Source organism: Siphateles boraxobius, unplaced genomic scaffold (assembly GCF_051911475.1).
Source record: "Siphateles boraxobius isolate OS27281-9 unplaced genomic scaffold, OSU_SipBor_1 99, whole genome shotgun sequence".
In the NCBI taxonomy this organism is placed as follows: domain Eukaryota; kingdom Metazoa; phylum Chordata; class Actinopteri; order Cypriniformes; family Leuciscidae; genus Siphateles; species Siphateles boraxobius.
In genome coordinates this window covers 422,930-438,447 of record NW_027509229.1, presented here as the reverse complement: position 1 = coordinate 438,447, position 15,518 = coordinate 422,930, and the positions used below count along the sequence as shown (strand labels likewise).

At 41.0% G+C, this 15,518-nt stretch overlaps 1 protein-coding gene and 1 long non-coding RNA gene across 2 annotated transcripts in view; both read right to left on the bottom strand.

The window, feature by feature from the left end:
- Window positions 1-5,207, bottom strand: part of LOC143733365 (uncharacterized) — a 58,898-nt gene extending 53,691 nt beyond the window's left edge. Inside the window, exons 1-5 of the mRNA XM_077225057.1 lie at window positions 5,008-5,207; window positions 4,213-4,281; window positions 3,591-3,626; window positions 3,197-3,268; window positions 3,009-3,062 (exon numbers count right to left, since the gene is read on the bottom strand). Of these exons, the coding sequence (XP_077081172.1) occupies window positions 3,009-3,062; window positions 3,197-3,268; window positions 3,591-3,626; window positions 4,213-4,281; window positions 5,008-5,073 (297 nt within the window). The 5' untranslated portion in view covers window positions 5,074-5,207. The remainder of the gene's footprint in view (window positions 1-3,008; window positions 3,063-3,196; window positions 3,269-3,590; window positions 3,627-4,212; window positions 4,282-5,007) is intronic.
- Window positions 5,208-12,750: 7,543 nt separating this feature from the next.
- On the bottom strand, window positions 12,751-13,397 carry LOC143733412 (uncharacterized). Its single transcript, XR_013201350.1, has 3 exons — window positions 13,370-13,397; window positions 13,248-13,311; window positions 12,751-13,009 (listed from the first exon to the last, which is right to left on the bottom strand). It is a non-coding gene; the product is annotated as an uncharacterized LOC143733412 (long non-coding RNA).
- Window positions 13,398-15,518: the final 2,121 nt, after the last annotated feature.

Sequence of the window (15,518 nt, the reverse complement as noted above, 5' to 3'; positions counted from 1 at the left end):
TAAACCGCTAATATTGGATGTAACGAGCAGAATAATATTTACGTTGTCACCTGCGGTGCGGGTCGGGAATCAATAGGGGCGGGCGGACTGTGGGTCCAATAGCCCAGACTATTTCGACTCAGGCCGCTGCTCTCAAACGGTCCCGTGCGTATTTGCAGTGTGACTGTCAAAGGTTTTTGATTACTATGCGGTTTGCAGCGTTGAGCATTGTAGCCAATCACACTGCGACTGAAGCTGTCAATCACTTCAGTCGCAGTGTGATTGGCTACAATGTATATAATCTATTCACAATTTTAACACGTTTTTTTTTCATGCAGCTAAGAGGATATACGAGTATACACTGCAGAGTTTCACGAGACAACCACATTTAAATGAAGTGAATCCGCTAAAATAGCCTATCCTGAAATTATATGTATATACAGTAAAGGCTGAAATTTGTTCTTTTGTAGACCTCTACGGGTCTGTATAGCCTATGTTGTGATTTATGCACATTTGTTCAATGATGTAGGTAGAAGTTATATATTGTTTTATTACAGTAATTAAAATAATACCCAGTGTGGAGTGCAGCCTGACATGTTTGAGTCAGACACAGATGGAGAGACTCAGGAAGAGGCTGCAACTGTTACTGTACGTTTCTCAATGGTTAGTTTGTGGATAAATTTATGTTACGTAGTTGTTGTGGAGTTACGTTTATTCTTCTCATCGACTAGCCTGTACCGTGATTAATCTATAAACTGTTGTAAAGGTGCTTGAGTGTGAACTGTATTAGGATGCCCACAGAGAGAGCATACAGTATAAGCTGCATGTAGATCGAGCAGGGATGGTGTAGTGTACGGCTATAGTGTGGGCTACTCACTCAGCCCGGATCTAGTGCATATCTAGTGCACATCCTCACCAGTCGTGGACGGGCTTCACTACTCTTTAGGAGAAGGGGAAATTTGAAACAGCTTGTTCTGAGAGATTGATAATGATTTATGGGGATTATAAAAAAAGATTTGGGTGGATTTTTACCATTATAGGCTGCTTGTTTACACACACTGTGGACACACATCTGTCAATTTTGCATAATAGGTCCCCTTTAAGTCATAAACAAAGCATTTCTCTATGTAACATTGCATATGTGACAAATACTTTCTTACTTTTTTAACTCAGTATTTGATGAGATGAAGTTTTTTACACAAAATTGGGTTGATGAACAGTATAGCCTCATAATGAGGATCACAGTGTTTCGTCACTGTAATGTGAAATGTAAATCCCATCCTTGTGCTGAATAGCTCAGTGTCAGCTAATGTCATATATTATGCAACACATTTTCTTTGTTAAAAAATATTACATGAACTTCCCAATTTACAGCTCGCAGCTATCAGCCACACAGAATGATGGTGATTTCAGCTGATTCCAAGAAACTAATTAAAAGAAAACCCGTGGTGGGAAGAAGACTTCACATTCCGAGCAGGATTAAGAGGAAGTCACCTGATCCTCATTAAAACTGCCTACATTGCTAGTGGCTGCACACTGTGCTGAGACACAATATGAAGACATGATTTATGGCCACAAAATGTTGTTTGAAAATCAAAACTACAAAGGAGTTTTTAAAGGGGACCTTTTATGCAAAATTCACTTTTGCATGGTGTTTGAATACTGATGTGTATCCACAGTGTGTGTAAACAACCAGCCTATAACAGTACAACACACTCCTTTTTTTATAATCCCCATAAATCAAAAGCAGTGTCTATAAACAAATATATATATCTATAACAGTCTATAACAATATCTATAAACTGCTTTGAAAAAATCTATATTGTTAAAAGCGCTATATCAATAAAGGTGACTTGACTCTTTAAATACCCTGTGCCAGTTTTTTCCCTGTGACGCCATATTGTACCCGCCACACCCACGAGTGACATCACATTGTACAGGCCCCGCCTACGATTGGCATCCCATTGTACAGGCCCCGCCCATGAGTGACATCACATTGTACAGACCCCGCCCAGGACTAGTGACGATCTGTCCTATTAGCATAGATCTCGCCCTGAGTGAGCCGAAACTTAGTCCGCATGTTTATATCCTCACTATATCTCCTATTGATATAATGTCTGGGCCACATAAACATTACAAATGTTCTGTTTTTGGATGTACCAATGAACATAAGCCTCCATATACTCCCGGCATCTGAGCCACTGAGGACACAGTGGATACATTTCACTGCAGGAAATGTGTTAAAGAAATGAATGTCTTATATGTTTGTGCTAATTATTTTACACCAGACTGCTTCGCAAATGAGGGTCATTTCAACGCTAGATTTGCACAAACGTTGATTCTGAAAGATGGATCGATACCAGCATCCTACTTAAGTTCCCACATGAGCTCCTGTACAACTATTCATAGATGATCATGACGGAACATGCTAACCGATAGGCTGAATAAACTCCACAACAACTACATAAAGTCATCATCTAACCATTCAGAAACATCGTAACTTCTTCCCGAGTCTCTCCGTCAGTGTTCACTCTGGTTTGAACATGTAAGGCTGGCTAGGAGGAGGGATGCTGCAAAGACTCGTAGAACAGAGCTAAGTCAGCTCTATATAAGCTCTATATAAGACTCCTTTCACACTGTAGATTATCTGAACTTGCTCCTTCTGAACTTTTTGTAATAAAACATAATTTCTAACATTTTAGCTGCGTAAGATTCACCAGTTTTGCTGTAGTGAAGTATACAAAGCTTGAGCTGTAAAGGTACACACACAATAACGGTGTGTTTTGCTCACACCCAAATAGGGGAGGTTGGACATGCTATAATAAATGATCTGTGGGGTATTTTGAGCTGACACTTCACAGACACATTCTGGGGACACCTGAGATCTGGTAATAAGGTGTATAACAGGTTCCCTTAAATAGAAAGAGATTCAGAGACAAATACTACAGTAGAAGGGCTTTAGTCATTACGACACTGAACGGTGGGTGAACAGGTTGTGTTTCGGTGTGGAGGGACTGAGAGTTACTTACCGCTGCTCCTGGGGGTCCATCTTTGCCAGCTGGACCGTCAGGACCCGTCAAACCCTACAGGACATGAAGTTTTCATGATCAGCAGCCAACATTTATAGCGCTTCAATGATTTCCTTTACATAAATGAAGTTTAAAAAACCCCCCAGAGTTTGTGTGCCACTGAATACTGCGGTTACTTCATGACTTACATCCACACCAGGAAGGCCAGGCAGTCCCGGGCTCCCTGCGGCCCCAGGGCCCCCGGCTTTTCCTTTCGGCCCCTGCCATACAAAAACAAAATGATGTAAAACGGCATCTTACACAATATAACCCGTGTCTCGATTTTATGTTTACATGTTATTTATTGCATCTTCACAAAAAAAGCTTCATGGGAATAATGGGCTTTGGCTGCTGTCCTCACTGGACGGGCGTAAAGCATGACACTCTAGTCTACCTCATTACTGATACAAAATCTCCATAGAGAAGCACTGAATCATCAGAGATGTGAGGTAGCGGGATCTTTAGCACTGCACCAGCAGAGTAATTCAGTGCTAGGATTCATACGTTACCAGAAGATCTGACAGAAGATCCGGAGATACTCACAGGCTTTCCGGGAAGTCCAGAAGGGCCAGGTTTTCCCTGCAGAGATTACAGTGTCTGAGTTTCTCAATCACAACTACATTAGACACACGTCTACAGTCATAATATGTGTTGTATGAACAGAGGTTGTGCTTGAAAGCTGTTCTGTGCTGAATATCAGTGAGAGGAGCGTGTGGAGAAGGAGAGCGAGATGGAGGGGGTCGGGAAACTCGACACGCGTGAGGCTGAATGAATGGGCTCTCTGTCACTGCACTGCCACAGCCTGCGCTAAGCAGATTTTCGTTTACTAAGGAAACATTCACAGCTTTCATCGTTTGCATGCGTAAATTCCTGAGAGTTTTTTCCTTTAACAAGTAAACGGCTGTAAGGATTCACGTCTTGTCTAAACAGTTAAACCATTACATTGCAATACAATGGTGTTTCGAAAATGAAATTGTTTTTCCCCGAGCTTGCTTGATGAAGATTGATGATGAGAGGAATTTAATTCACATAATGAAAATCTATTAAATCTGTAAAAAAAAAATATTTAGATTTTTTTCTTTTGTTTTTCACCTAAAATGTGAGGCAAATAAACACTGATAAAGAGAATGGAATCTAGATATAAAGTGTCTGTGTCTAAACTCACATCGATGCCATCTTTCCCTGGGGGTCCAGGTGGCCCCGGCGTTCCCACTGTGCCTCGAGGACCCGGCCTCTGCAACAGACGCAGACACAAAATCAAGAATGAGAATAACCAGATGAGAAAATGTAGAAAGAAAAGAAAGAAATCCCACAGGTGTTTTGTTCTCAGCTCATTTAGTGTATATTTCCCAGGGACTGCCCTCCTGACTAAACACAACTAAAATTAAAAAAACTCAAAATAAATCAGTGAACTAACTGGTCACAAAGTGATTCATATTGCAGTTTTAAATATTCAGCCAGAAAAAGACCAACATGATGAGCACAAATGAAGTGAGATGAGTGAAGTGGGCAAACACTGCACAGTTCTCACAAAGATGCCATTGTATGATGATCACGTTACACTGTGAAAAAAAAAATGTTTCGTAAGGTAACCTGCTTTTTTTCCCTCACGTTGTAACATCTTAATGATGAGATTCAAGTAAGATATCCGAGGTTTACTTAAAGATACACCAACTCATCATATTGAAGAGCTAGGTAAATCTCTGCACTTCTACAATGCGTACATTACAGTCAGACCTAATGCATTGAAAAGCGTTTATAAACGAAAAGGTGATTACTTCCATACATGTTACAAACTCGTTAGTTACCCACTGACGTTAACTGATATTGTTTCCACAAAGCGCTAAAGTTCTCAGCCTGGATATTATTATCGGTAGCAATCAGTCGACCCGTTAAATATGGATATGAAGATCCCAAGCAATGAGCCGAAGTTAATAGTCGATCGTCCCCCATCTCTTACCTGGGCGAGTGCCGATGTTAGCAGCTGTAACAGAAAGAGTAAGTGAAGCGCAGAGAACACGGCCATGGCTCCTGTCCTCAGTGCTGTGCTCAGCCTGTGCTGGGTGACTCTCACACTCAGTGTGATTCAGATAAAGGGGCAGCGCGGAGTCCGCGGAGGGGGTGGACATGACATGAGCTCAGAGTTACACTGTTTACTGTAGAGCTCATGACCATCAGATGCAACCCATCCCCGTAATCATTATCAGCATCAGAAACATCTTCATCAATAATAATATTATTATATAATAATGCCAGATCAACAATCACCTGTGTGATCTTTACACACAGAAATTAGTTAGAATAGTAGGCTAGTACAATTCCCTCTTTTCCACACCCACCACAGACATAAAGTTGGTAAAACACACAAACACAAAGTATTATTGTTTAATCATGCCCTTGCACACTACAAAGGTTTTAATTCACAACAGGAATAAGCCCAGTGCAGTGTTCAAACAAAACAAAACCGTGCATCTTTTAAAAAGTAAAATTATAACAAGCAAAATGAAAATATAAAAAAAAGAGTACAATAATTGTGTCCAAGGACTTTTAGCCTTAATGGTTAGGCTCCAGCTACTTCCTTCAACTACTCTTGCCTGCAAAAGTCAATATGTGAAAACCTCTGGTTATCCTTGTATTAGGGGTGGAACGGTACACAGAAGTCACGGTTCGGTTTATACCTCGGTTCAGACATCATGGTTCGGTACGATTTCGGTACAATGGAGTGAAAAGCAAAACAAAAATGCAGAAGGCATTTTTATAAATGTCTTAAGCCTTGTATTTTTTAAATAAGTTTTATTAATAAAGGCATAGAACCAGTTTATATTTGTAGTGCACTGACAATATTTTTATGTAATTTAATTAGTTTATTAATTAAATTAATAAAAAGAAAAATACCTTGCCATATGTTTGAATGAATTTATGTTCATTAATTAATGAATGAATTTGCCATATTTCAGATCAATATATTTGTTTTATTATATATATACAATATACATATATTTTAATTAACCCTAACTTTATTCTCATCTGAATTATAAATAATTGAGTTCCGTATAAAATAATACTAGGCTACTATTAAAAACCACATTTGATCTTCTTTTTTTAATCAATGTAGAATGTTTAATTTAAAAGTAAAACTGTGTGTGTGTGTTTGTGTGATTTTGGTTGTTTGACAGTTGTAGGTTACAGTTTGACAAGAGAGTGTGACAAAAGCACAATGTTGTGTTTTATTGCGAGTGTACACAAATATATGTAAACACTTTGCAGTTTGAATTGATCGCGCCCGCGCCTCTCTCTCTCTCTCTCTCTCTCTCTCTCTCTCTCACACACACACACACACGCATGCACACACAGTTCGATCGCGCCCGCGCCTCTCCCTCTCTCGCGCCTACACACACAGTTCAGCATTGCAATATTGACATCGCAGTCTGTAATATGCTGTGTTCAGACCAAACGCGAATTGAGCGAATTTTATGGCTATTTAGAGTTTTATTTATTTTTATACCGTGTATTCTATGTGTAAATTCGTGCACCGAACCGTGACGCCCGTACCGATTCGGTTCAATACGAATACATGTACCGTTCCACCCCTACCTTATGTTACATTACACTGTAGGTCCATGTAGCTAATAATAGCCTATATAACAAATATAAAATCAGAAAGATTTATCACATGCACACACACCAGTTTAGACTACTTAATATAATAATCCTAATTGTATGTTATTTCCCCAGTTGGAACCTGGTTTCATTGCTGTGATATCTAGAGGAATTGGATTTGCTTAGCTAATCAAATGATCGATCTCCTAACTGGCACTGTATTGTGTGTTGTAACGTAACGGCGACCACCAGTAAACGTTATTGATACCAACAATTTATATTTTTTATTAAGCTGTTCTTGTCTTTACAAAAATCAAAATTAGGCTAATCAAAGGGAAGAGTGCTCTTACAAATCACGAGGGAGCGATTTGACCACTGATTTTGGCTAACGTAATAGACTCGCTGTTTTTGCTGATGCTGGGTCGTCTTTAGCATACACTGCATTCATTAAAAATGTAACTAAGTTAAACGTGCGTTTAACTACACCTGGGGAAACTCACTTCACCTTCAGAGGCTCTGGGGCAGCTCAGTCTCTCCAGTCGGGTTGCAGGGCCACCGCACCGCAGCAGACTCGCTGTGTGTGTGTGTGTGTGTGAGAGCCAGACTGAGTGAACGCCGCTCTGCACGTTTGAATCAGGGACGTACTAAGTATTTGAGGGGGAGGGGGGAGGGGCTTTAATAAAAATTAAATTGTTCAATTTTGGTAAATGTATCGCTTAGTTCACTGTTTTGAGAAGCTTGCGAGTTGTTTTTACAAGTACATTTTTTGGATCATCAAAGTTAGGGGGGCAGCTGGTGGGGCAAGGCTCTAGAGTGGGGGGGCACCTGCCCCCCCTTGCCCCCCTGTAGATCCGCCCCTGGGTCATCCGGAACCAGGAACACTTCATAACACCTGATGTTCTCGCAGTGCCGCTGCTAGCCATTTTGGTGCCCTAAGCATAATTCCTTTAAGATTTCAAATTTTCAACTAATTTGCAGGCATCAGGGAGCCGCTATCAATATGCGGGAGACTCCCAGAACTTCCAGGAGACTTGGGTGCCCTACGCACAGCACGTGATGCGCGTGGTGGGAGCGGCGGCGCTGTGTACTCACTACATCATAAGAAGAATGCCATCTATACTAATTTTAGTCTTTCTGTTTATTCCGAGGTTAACTGTAATCAGCCGGACCCGGGCCGCATCCAGATCAGATTGTGGACCTGAGCCTGGACACGACCACAACGCATTCCTGAAGTGTCAGCAGAGATTGTGTCATCAAGACTCTCCCTCATCAACACGACAGCCATCGGCACTGATCCTTAACAAACTCATCCCCATACGCGCGTCATTCCGGTCTTCAAACAGATGAACAGCATAATATGATGTTCCGATCCAATCTGACCTCTGACCTGTAATGCTGCCTGAATCAAAATCATGTAAAATGATTTACTTGCTGTAAAAAAAAATCTGATTAGAATCGCATCAGATTTGAAAAAATTACTGTCCAACAGCAATAATTTGCTGTCCAGATATTCAAAAACACATTAGTATAAAATCTGGATATGCAAAAGTTCTGGGGCATAAGAAAAAAAAGGACTTTTGCAGGCATAGCCAATGTATGGAAAATTCAGTTGATGTAATCCAATCTAACATGTGTTACTATCAATTCAATTTAGTTGTATGAACTAGAGAAACTAAAGTAAACGAGAAAAAAATTATATGAGTATGTGCAAATCCTTTTGAATTAGTTCTATGTATAGTTTTACTTGATAATGTTATAGTAAGATTAAAATTCCAGTTTTCACCCATGTGGGTTTTTGATTGCCATTGTTTTAAAGAGGGGAGCTTGTGCTTTCTACATGTATATGTCCAACATAAGGAAACATTAAACACTAACAGGTCTTTTCTATTCCTCAAAATATATAAAATTAAACAGAATTTCAGCAATTACTCTCCCAATTCAGTCCTATTCAGACATTTAAGTAACTTTTATAAACATACTTTAGGGGGGAAAAGCATTACTGGTGTGCATTGAGACAAAACAATGGCACTGACATATTTAGTGATATGTCAGAGCAAATTGCTTTTAGATAAAAAATCTCAAAAATGCATTTTGTCTGGGACTAGGTTTAAGCCTTGTCTGTGAAACCGAGGGAAATTTTAAACTTTAAAAAGAAGAGGGAAACTTCTTAAATTTAAATTCAAGGAATGCATTCGTTGAGTAACATGGAAAACAGAGGATTCAGTAAAAATCAGTGAAAGTACATTTGTTAATATTACTTAATGAAATTGTGCAAACTTGTTGCCTTAATCCACTTAACTAGATTAGATTAAGTTAAGATAAATTAAGATAAAAGTCTAAATTACCAAAAAACTAAGTATACTTATTTTCAGCCACAAAGACAATGCTGACACCCAGAGTGTGACGGGTTAGTTCTCGCACTGCTTCGATGACGCTACGGGGAACGCCTCCGCGTGAACCTGTGTCTGAAAGCTTAGCCAATCACGGCAATCGTATTGACCGGCGACAGCCTGACGTCACAGCTAGTGCGACCCGGAGGTATAAAAGGGGCACCTAGAGAACATGTCATCCTCTTTTCGTCTTATTTGAATTGCGATCACCCAGAAAAAATTCAAGGTAAAGAAAATTATGGCTGACAAACGTTTCAAGAAGTGTGTGGATCCGTGTCGCAGGATTTTGACACCTGATAGCACACAACTTATGCGTTTACAGTTAGGGCGAAGACCACGCACGATCAGCTCTTGAGAGACCTGGTTGTGCAAACTGTGAGAGTTTTCCCCTAAGAAAACTCTGCTTTCGTTTGGCCCACTTTTCAAGGGAAGAGGAACAGGTATCTGCACCAAGAACCTGTATGCAGCACGCATCCATCACCATCAGCGAGCAAACTATGCTGATGTTGAGGGGATGCGTGAACATGGGTATGTGTTGACGCCCCCAATCAACGAGATGTTCGCGAACTATCTTGCCACTGGACAGGCGTCGGCACTGAATGCTTCGGCCCTGCCTTCTAAGCCACATCTCGCTTGAATGACAGGGCATACGCGGTAGCGGTCAGGCTGGTGCTGCTTTGCACATTATGTCTGTGTTACAAGAGAGCCAGACCTGCTGAAGGATTTGGACCAGGGTCAGGGTCTCTCTCCTGACGCGTTGGACGAGCTGCGCCGAACCACAGATCTGGCTCTCTGGGCCACCAAAAAAGCTGCTGCCCCGATCGGAGGGTCGATGGCGGCGATGGTGGTCACGGAGAGACATCTGTGGCTGAGCCTGGCTGACATCGGGGTGAAAGAAAAGGGTTTTCTTCCCGAAGGAGTGCTCGGCTGCATTTAAATCGTGCATTAGGGGTGTGCAATATTGACAAAAACCTATCTCGATACATTCAAGGTTTTGTTGATAATAATTAGATTATATTTTACTGAATGTGTTTGTGTACTGGAACCATGGCTGGTTTAGGCCTGTTGTTGACAGCTGACTCACGAAGATATTCATATTCCAAGCAGTGGTCACTTAAAAGCAGTTAACATTTTTATAAAGGAGCAATATTTGCCACCTTAAATTGATTTCCAGGGGCATTTTCACCTATATACGGACATTTTTTCTAAACTAATTAGATGTATGCATCACCTTTTATGTAAAATTCTAACATTCAAATTTAATTTTATTAGAATAATAACACAGTACCACTTTTAGCAGTCAAATTAAATCATTAAATCAAAATCCATCTTTGCAGTGCAGAGGTGACACAGAAGCGGCATCAGAACTGGCATTAATATATTTACACTGCATTCACAGCAAAATCCCCAGTGTTAAATTAACACTGCTCAGTGTTTATATGAGTCCACACTCAGAGTGTTATAACTAACACTGAAGCAGTGTTAAAGTTAATGTGATAATTAAGTGATTAATTGAGTGATGATTGAGAATTATTGAAGACACCTGATGTTAACAAGCAGAATCACTGAAGGAGAAAATCACAAGTCACCATTATGGTAATCAGTGCCGGCTTTAGTTGGCCTCTTAACCGTCACAACTTTTTTAACTTCAGATATAGTTTGCAAGAACAGTGCAATAAAGTAAATCTAACTCAGAGATTAGGCTCTAAATGAGTTCGGTGATTCAGGTAAAAAATTATTATGTTAAAACACAACCAACACCATCAGATAATTTTTTGTCTTTGTTCATCAAGCAGTTATAACTCAGTTACAACAGCCTAACTAAATCTAAAGTTAAAAATGTAAGGACCAAGAGCCCAAGTCAAGTCGACACCGATCACCATAATGGCGACTTACAATTTGTGATTTTCTCCTTCAGTGATTCTGCTTGTTAAAAGACGCCTCAGGTTACAACTGTAACCATGGTTCCCTTTCGGTCGCTCACGTTCGACGTAGTCGACGTGTCGACAGATTGGGATCACGCTTAGGTCATCTTCGAGTACTGTTAAAACGAGCCAATGCACATTGGCGTGCCGTTCGAGATCTGCATCTCACACTCCGCCCCGCGGCGCGGGTATAAATACAGAAGTGGATGCACGCACCAATTGTCTTTTGCTTCGGAGCCGATCGGTCTTCATGTCGATGTCTCTGAAGAGATAATTGTTATATTAAAAAGCAACAAGCAATATTGACAATATTTTGTATAAAATGTAACTTACAATGTTAACTTAATGTTCATTTAACTGTTGTATAAAATAAATATCACATTTGCAATTGTGCACGGAAAAACGGCACTCTTACTCATGTGATATTGTAATATAACAATAATATCTATATCTATAACAACATAATATCTCTAGGCGCCCCTTTTATACTTCCGAGTCGCACTAGTAGTGATGTCATAGACTGTCCCTGGTCAATACGTTTGCTGTGATTGGATAAGCTTTTCAGACACCGGTTCTCCTGGAGACGTTCCCCACAGTGTCATCGACGCAGTGTCTCGTTCCCTGTTCTCAGGAAACATAGATTACAGTCGTAACCTAAGACGTTAATGGTCTAGTTTAAAGTCAGATCAGTAATCAGCCCATTTATATATTAATTTGTATTTTGAAAGCACTAAAAAAATTGACTTCTTGCAATGTCGTTGCACCTATTAGAAAGAAAGCAACATAAAAGACGCCTCAGGTTACATCTGTAACCATGGTTCCCTTTCAGTCGCTCACGTTCGACTTAGTCGACGTGTCGACAGATTGGGATCACGCTTAGAGAGCCTGTCATCTTCGAGTACTGTTAAAATGAGCCAATGCACATTGGCGTGCCGTTCGAGATCTGCATCTCACACTCCGCCCTGCGGCGCGGGTATAAATACAGAACTGGATGCACGCACCAATTGTCTTTCGCTTCGGAGCCGAACAGTCTTCATGTCGATGTCTCTGAAGAGATAGTGTGTCGAGCGAGGGTGTTGGCGCTTCTTCAGGAAGTCTCACCCGGTGCTGGTGGTTCTACAGCGCGAGTGTAGCGGTGGTCGCGAGCCTTCTGAGCTCTCAACTCAAAGGGGCGGCAGTGGCTCAGTGGTTCATGTAGGTTGTCTACAAACCGAAATGTTGGTGGTTCGATCCCCGGTTCCACCTGACCAAGTGTCGAGGTGTCCATGAGCAAGAAACCTAACCCCAGCTGCTCCCGACGAGTTGGATGGTGCCTTGCATGGCTGACACCACCGTCGGTGTATGAAAGAGTGAGTGAATGGGTAAACGTGAGGCAATATGTAAAGCGCTTTGGTGGCCATGGGTCTGTTAAAGCCCAATATAAATGCAGTCCATTTACCATTCAACTGCTGTATTAACAGCATCACAATTCTCTGTAAAAATTGTGTTTGTTTGTCTGACGGCCGGTTGAGGGCGAAGAAAGTGAGTGCTGCACCATCCCTGCCAGTGTTGCCGCGATCATTCCGCTGTGTCCTCCGGCACTGGTGAGAGTTTTCATTTCCTGAAAGAGCAACTGTAATGGACCGAACAGCTGTTTCAATGGGGGTTCCCCCAGAGGATAAGATGTCGATAGCAGCATCGGAGGGTGAGCTGGCCTCTGGAGATGAAGACTCGGCTGTGTTATCTCCCTCTGGGAGTGTAACATTGCTCGGGCCAGATCCAGAAATGTCAGCTATGCTACGGAGTTAATCCTGAGGCGCCTTTCATCACGACACTTGCAAAGAAAAACTTCCATGTCTTCTTTAAACTGGAACCGAAACATGAAAGGCTCTTTGGCCAGTTCCAGATCATCTTTTTTCCCCGCCTGATCAAGTTTAAGAAGGGCCTTTTCCTGGTCTTCCTTCTTTAAGTTCAAATACCACGGCTCTTCCACAAAACCCCTGAATGAGTGGCAGTTCTTCTGCAGCCATCCAACTGCGGTCTTGAGGTCTTTGACTATCTGTGGTTCCTTCATGAGAGAAGAGTACAAAAAAGGAATGAAATATTTAATTAATTTAAAAGAAATCATTCTCACAAGAGAAGAGAAGGTTTGCACCACATTTAGCTGCTAGCTAATTTCCATCTGTCGTCCATGGGGAGATTGGAAGTGTCCTCAACAATACATTGTGTTTTAACCAGGATGCATGTAAATTAATGTTTTGAAATTATGCTCTTTCATGTGCCCGTTTGAGACGATAAAAACATACCTTGTCGCCAATTTCAGTCTCTTGTAATTTAGGTGGCACCTGCACATCAACGGCAGCATGTTTCCTGTGACAAATACATTTTTAAGTTAATTTATAGACAGAGAAAAACTTGAGAGAGTTACCTTTCAATGGCAAAATTCTCCATCCGAAAAGGTGGTAGCGCTGAACCTTTTCGTAATCGTTATGCGCTTCTATAGGTGAAATAAAATACCCTTAATGCAATTCTCATGGTCAGAAAATTTAACAAATGCTGTAAAATACAACGCCAACAACAAATTAAATCACAAACCATGAATATGTAACCTAACAAAGTGATACAATCCAACAGTAAATTAACAATACATGATCAAGTGCTTTCGTCACAATTCTCACTTAGTCACATTTATTATATAGCACTTTTTAAAATACAGATTGTTTCAAAGCAGCTTTACAGGGATGGATAATAGGAAAATAATGCAACAAAGTTTTTCTCTGCAGATCTAGAACAAAATAGTGTCATAATCCAGCTTAAGTAAATTCAGTGTTGTTTCATTTCTGTTATAAAAAAGTTATTAATTCAGTTAATTAATCTATATAGCCATTCTGGAGAAAACAGGGATGTCATCGTCCAGCTAAGTTCAGTTCTCATATAATGGTGTCAACAACAGATCAATAGTATTGTTGAATATTAACTTGCAAAATACTTAGAGCCGTTTTGTATAAGCGTATAACGTTAAGTGTGTTGCATCCATCAAAGATAGAGCTTCTTTTTACCTTCTTCTCTTCTTTTCCTTGTTCTACCGTGTGCTCCGCCATAGTTAAACATGAACTCCGCCCACTTCCGGCACCAGACTGTGAGGCTGGCGCTGTCGTCCTCACACTGCTATGACGTATGGTTCTGCGGTTCTGCAGTTGTTTATTATTGGGGGGATCTTCTGTCTAGGCACTGGTGGCGGCAATAGTGCCGTTTTAATTGGGATCCCAATCAGTCAACACGTTGACTACGTCGAACGTGAGCGACTGAAAAGGAACGTCTCGGTTACGTATGTAACCCTCGTTCCCTGAAGGAGGGAACGGAGACATAGTCCCCTCACCACTATTGCGGCACCACCACTGACTCCGGGCTCCGCTCGACTCCTCAGCGAAAAACAACTGGTCCGTGCATCCACTTCCGTATTTATACCCGCGCCGCGGGGGCGGAGTGTGTGATGTATTTCACGCACACCAATGTGCATTGGCTCGTTTTTACAGTACTCGAAGATGACAGGCTCCCTGACGTGATCCCAATCAGTCAACACGTCGACTACGTCTCCGTTCCCTCCTTCAGGGAACGAGGGTTACATACATAACCGAGACATTCCCTGAGAAGGGAGCGAGATGCTGCGTCATAGAAGCGTTGCTATGGGAACACCTCTGCTTGATTCTGATAAATTTTACACCACAGGGCAGCTCTGTGGACATAAGCATCCAATGCTCTGACTGAAGCCTGAAACACTATTGATTGTGCCACATTAGTGAGGACCTTAGAAACATAACCCAGTCTAAGGTGTGGAAAAGCTTTCACAATACCTGGTGCAAAATCAAACACACAAGGGCAACCATCAGGGCCTGAAGATCTCCTATTCTCTTAAGATACGTTAAAGCCAGAAATAAACGAGAAATGAGAAATTTGGGAACCGTAGACAGGGAGCCATAGACAGGCCTTCCACGACAATGGTAAAACCGTTGCATATGCTGAAGTCGATTGAAGATCACATCATCAAATCAGGTACTGAAATACTGTCATATTTTTAAAGATAAATTAATTCGGTTACAAAATACTATAAAAATCGAAAAGATACTGTGGGAGTGGAAGGTGCAGATAACAGAAAAAGGTACAAATGAAGTTGTGGAAGACAGAGAAGAAGATGGAGTGGTGGAAGAAAGTATCTAGAAATGGATGACAAAGAGCTAGAAAGAAGTGAGGAAACAGAAGAAGTGGAAGGGTTAGGGCTAAGAGAGGAAGAGAGCTCAGACATTGAAAGAGAATTGAGAGAGAGCTTGAAACATCAGCACCCTGTGTCAGTTGCTCATGATATGTTGTGTTCATGGTGCCTTTCAAACATTTTTACATTATCATAAAATAGGCAAAACCTATTTTATTTATGTAACCTATAATTTATCATGTAAAGGACCATACCTCAATATATGTTTACCTTGCTTACTTTCATTCAGTGCTTATATTGTTAGATACTGGTGAGATCTATGTTAAAAGTAACTGTTAAAAATACTAGAGATTTCAGGTAGCTGTAA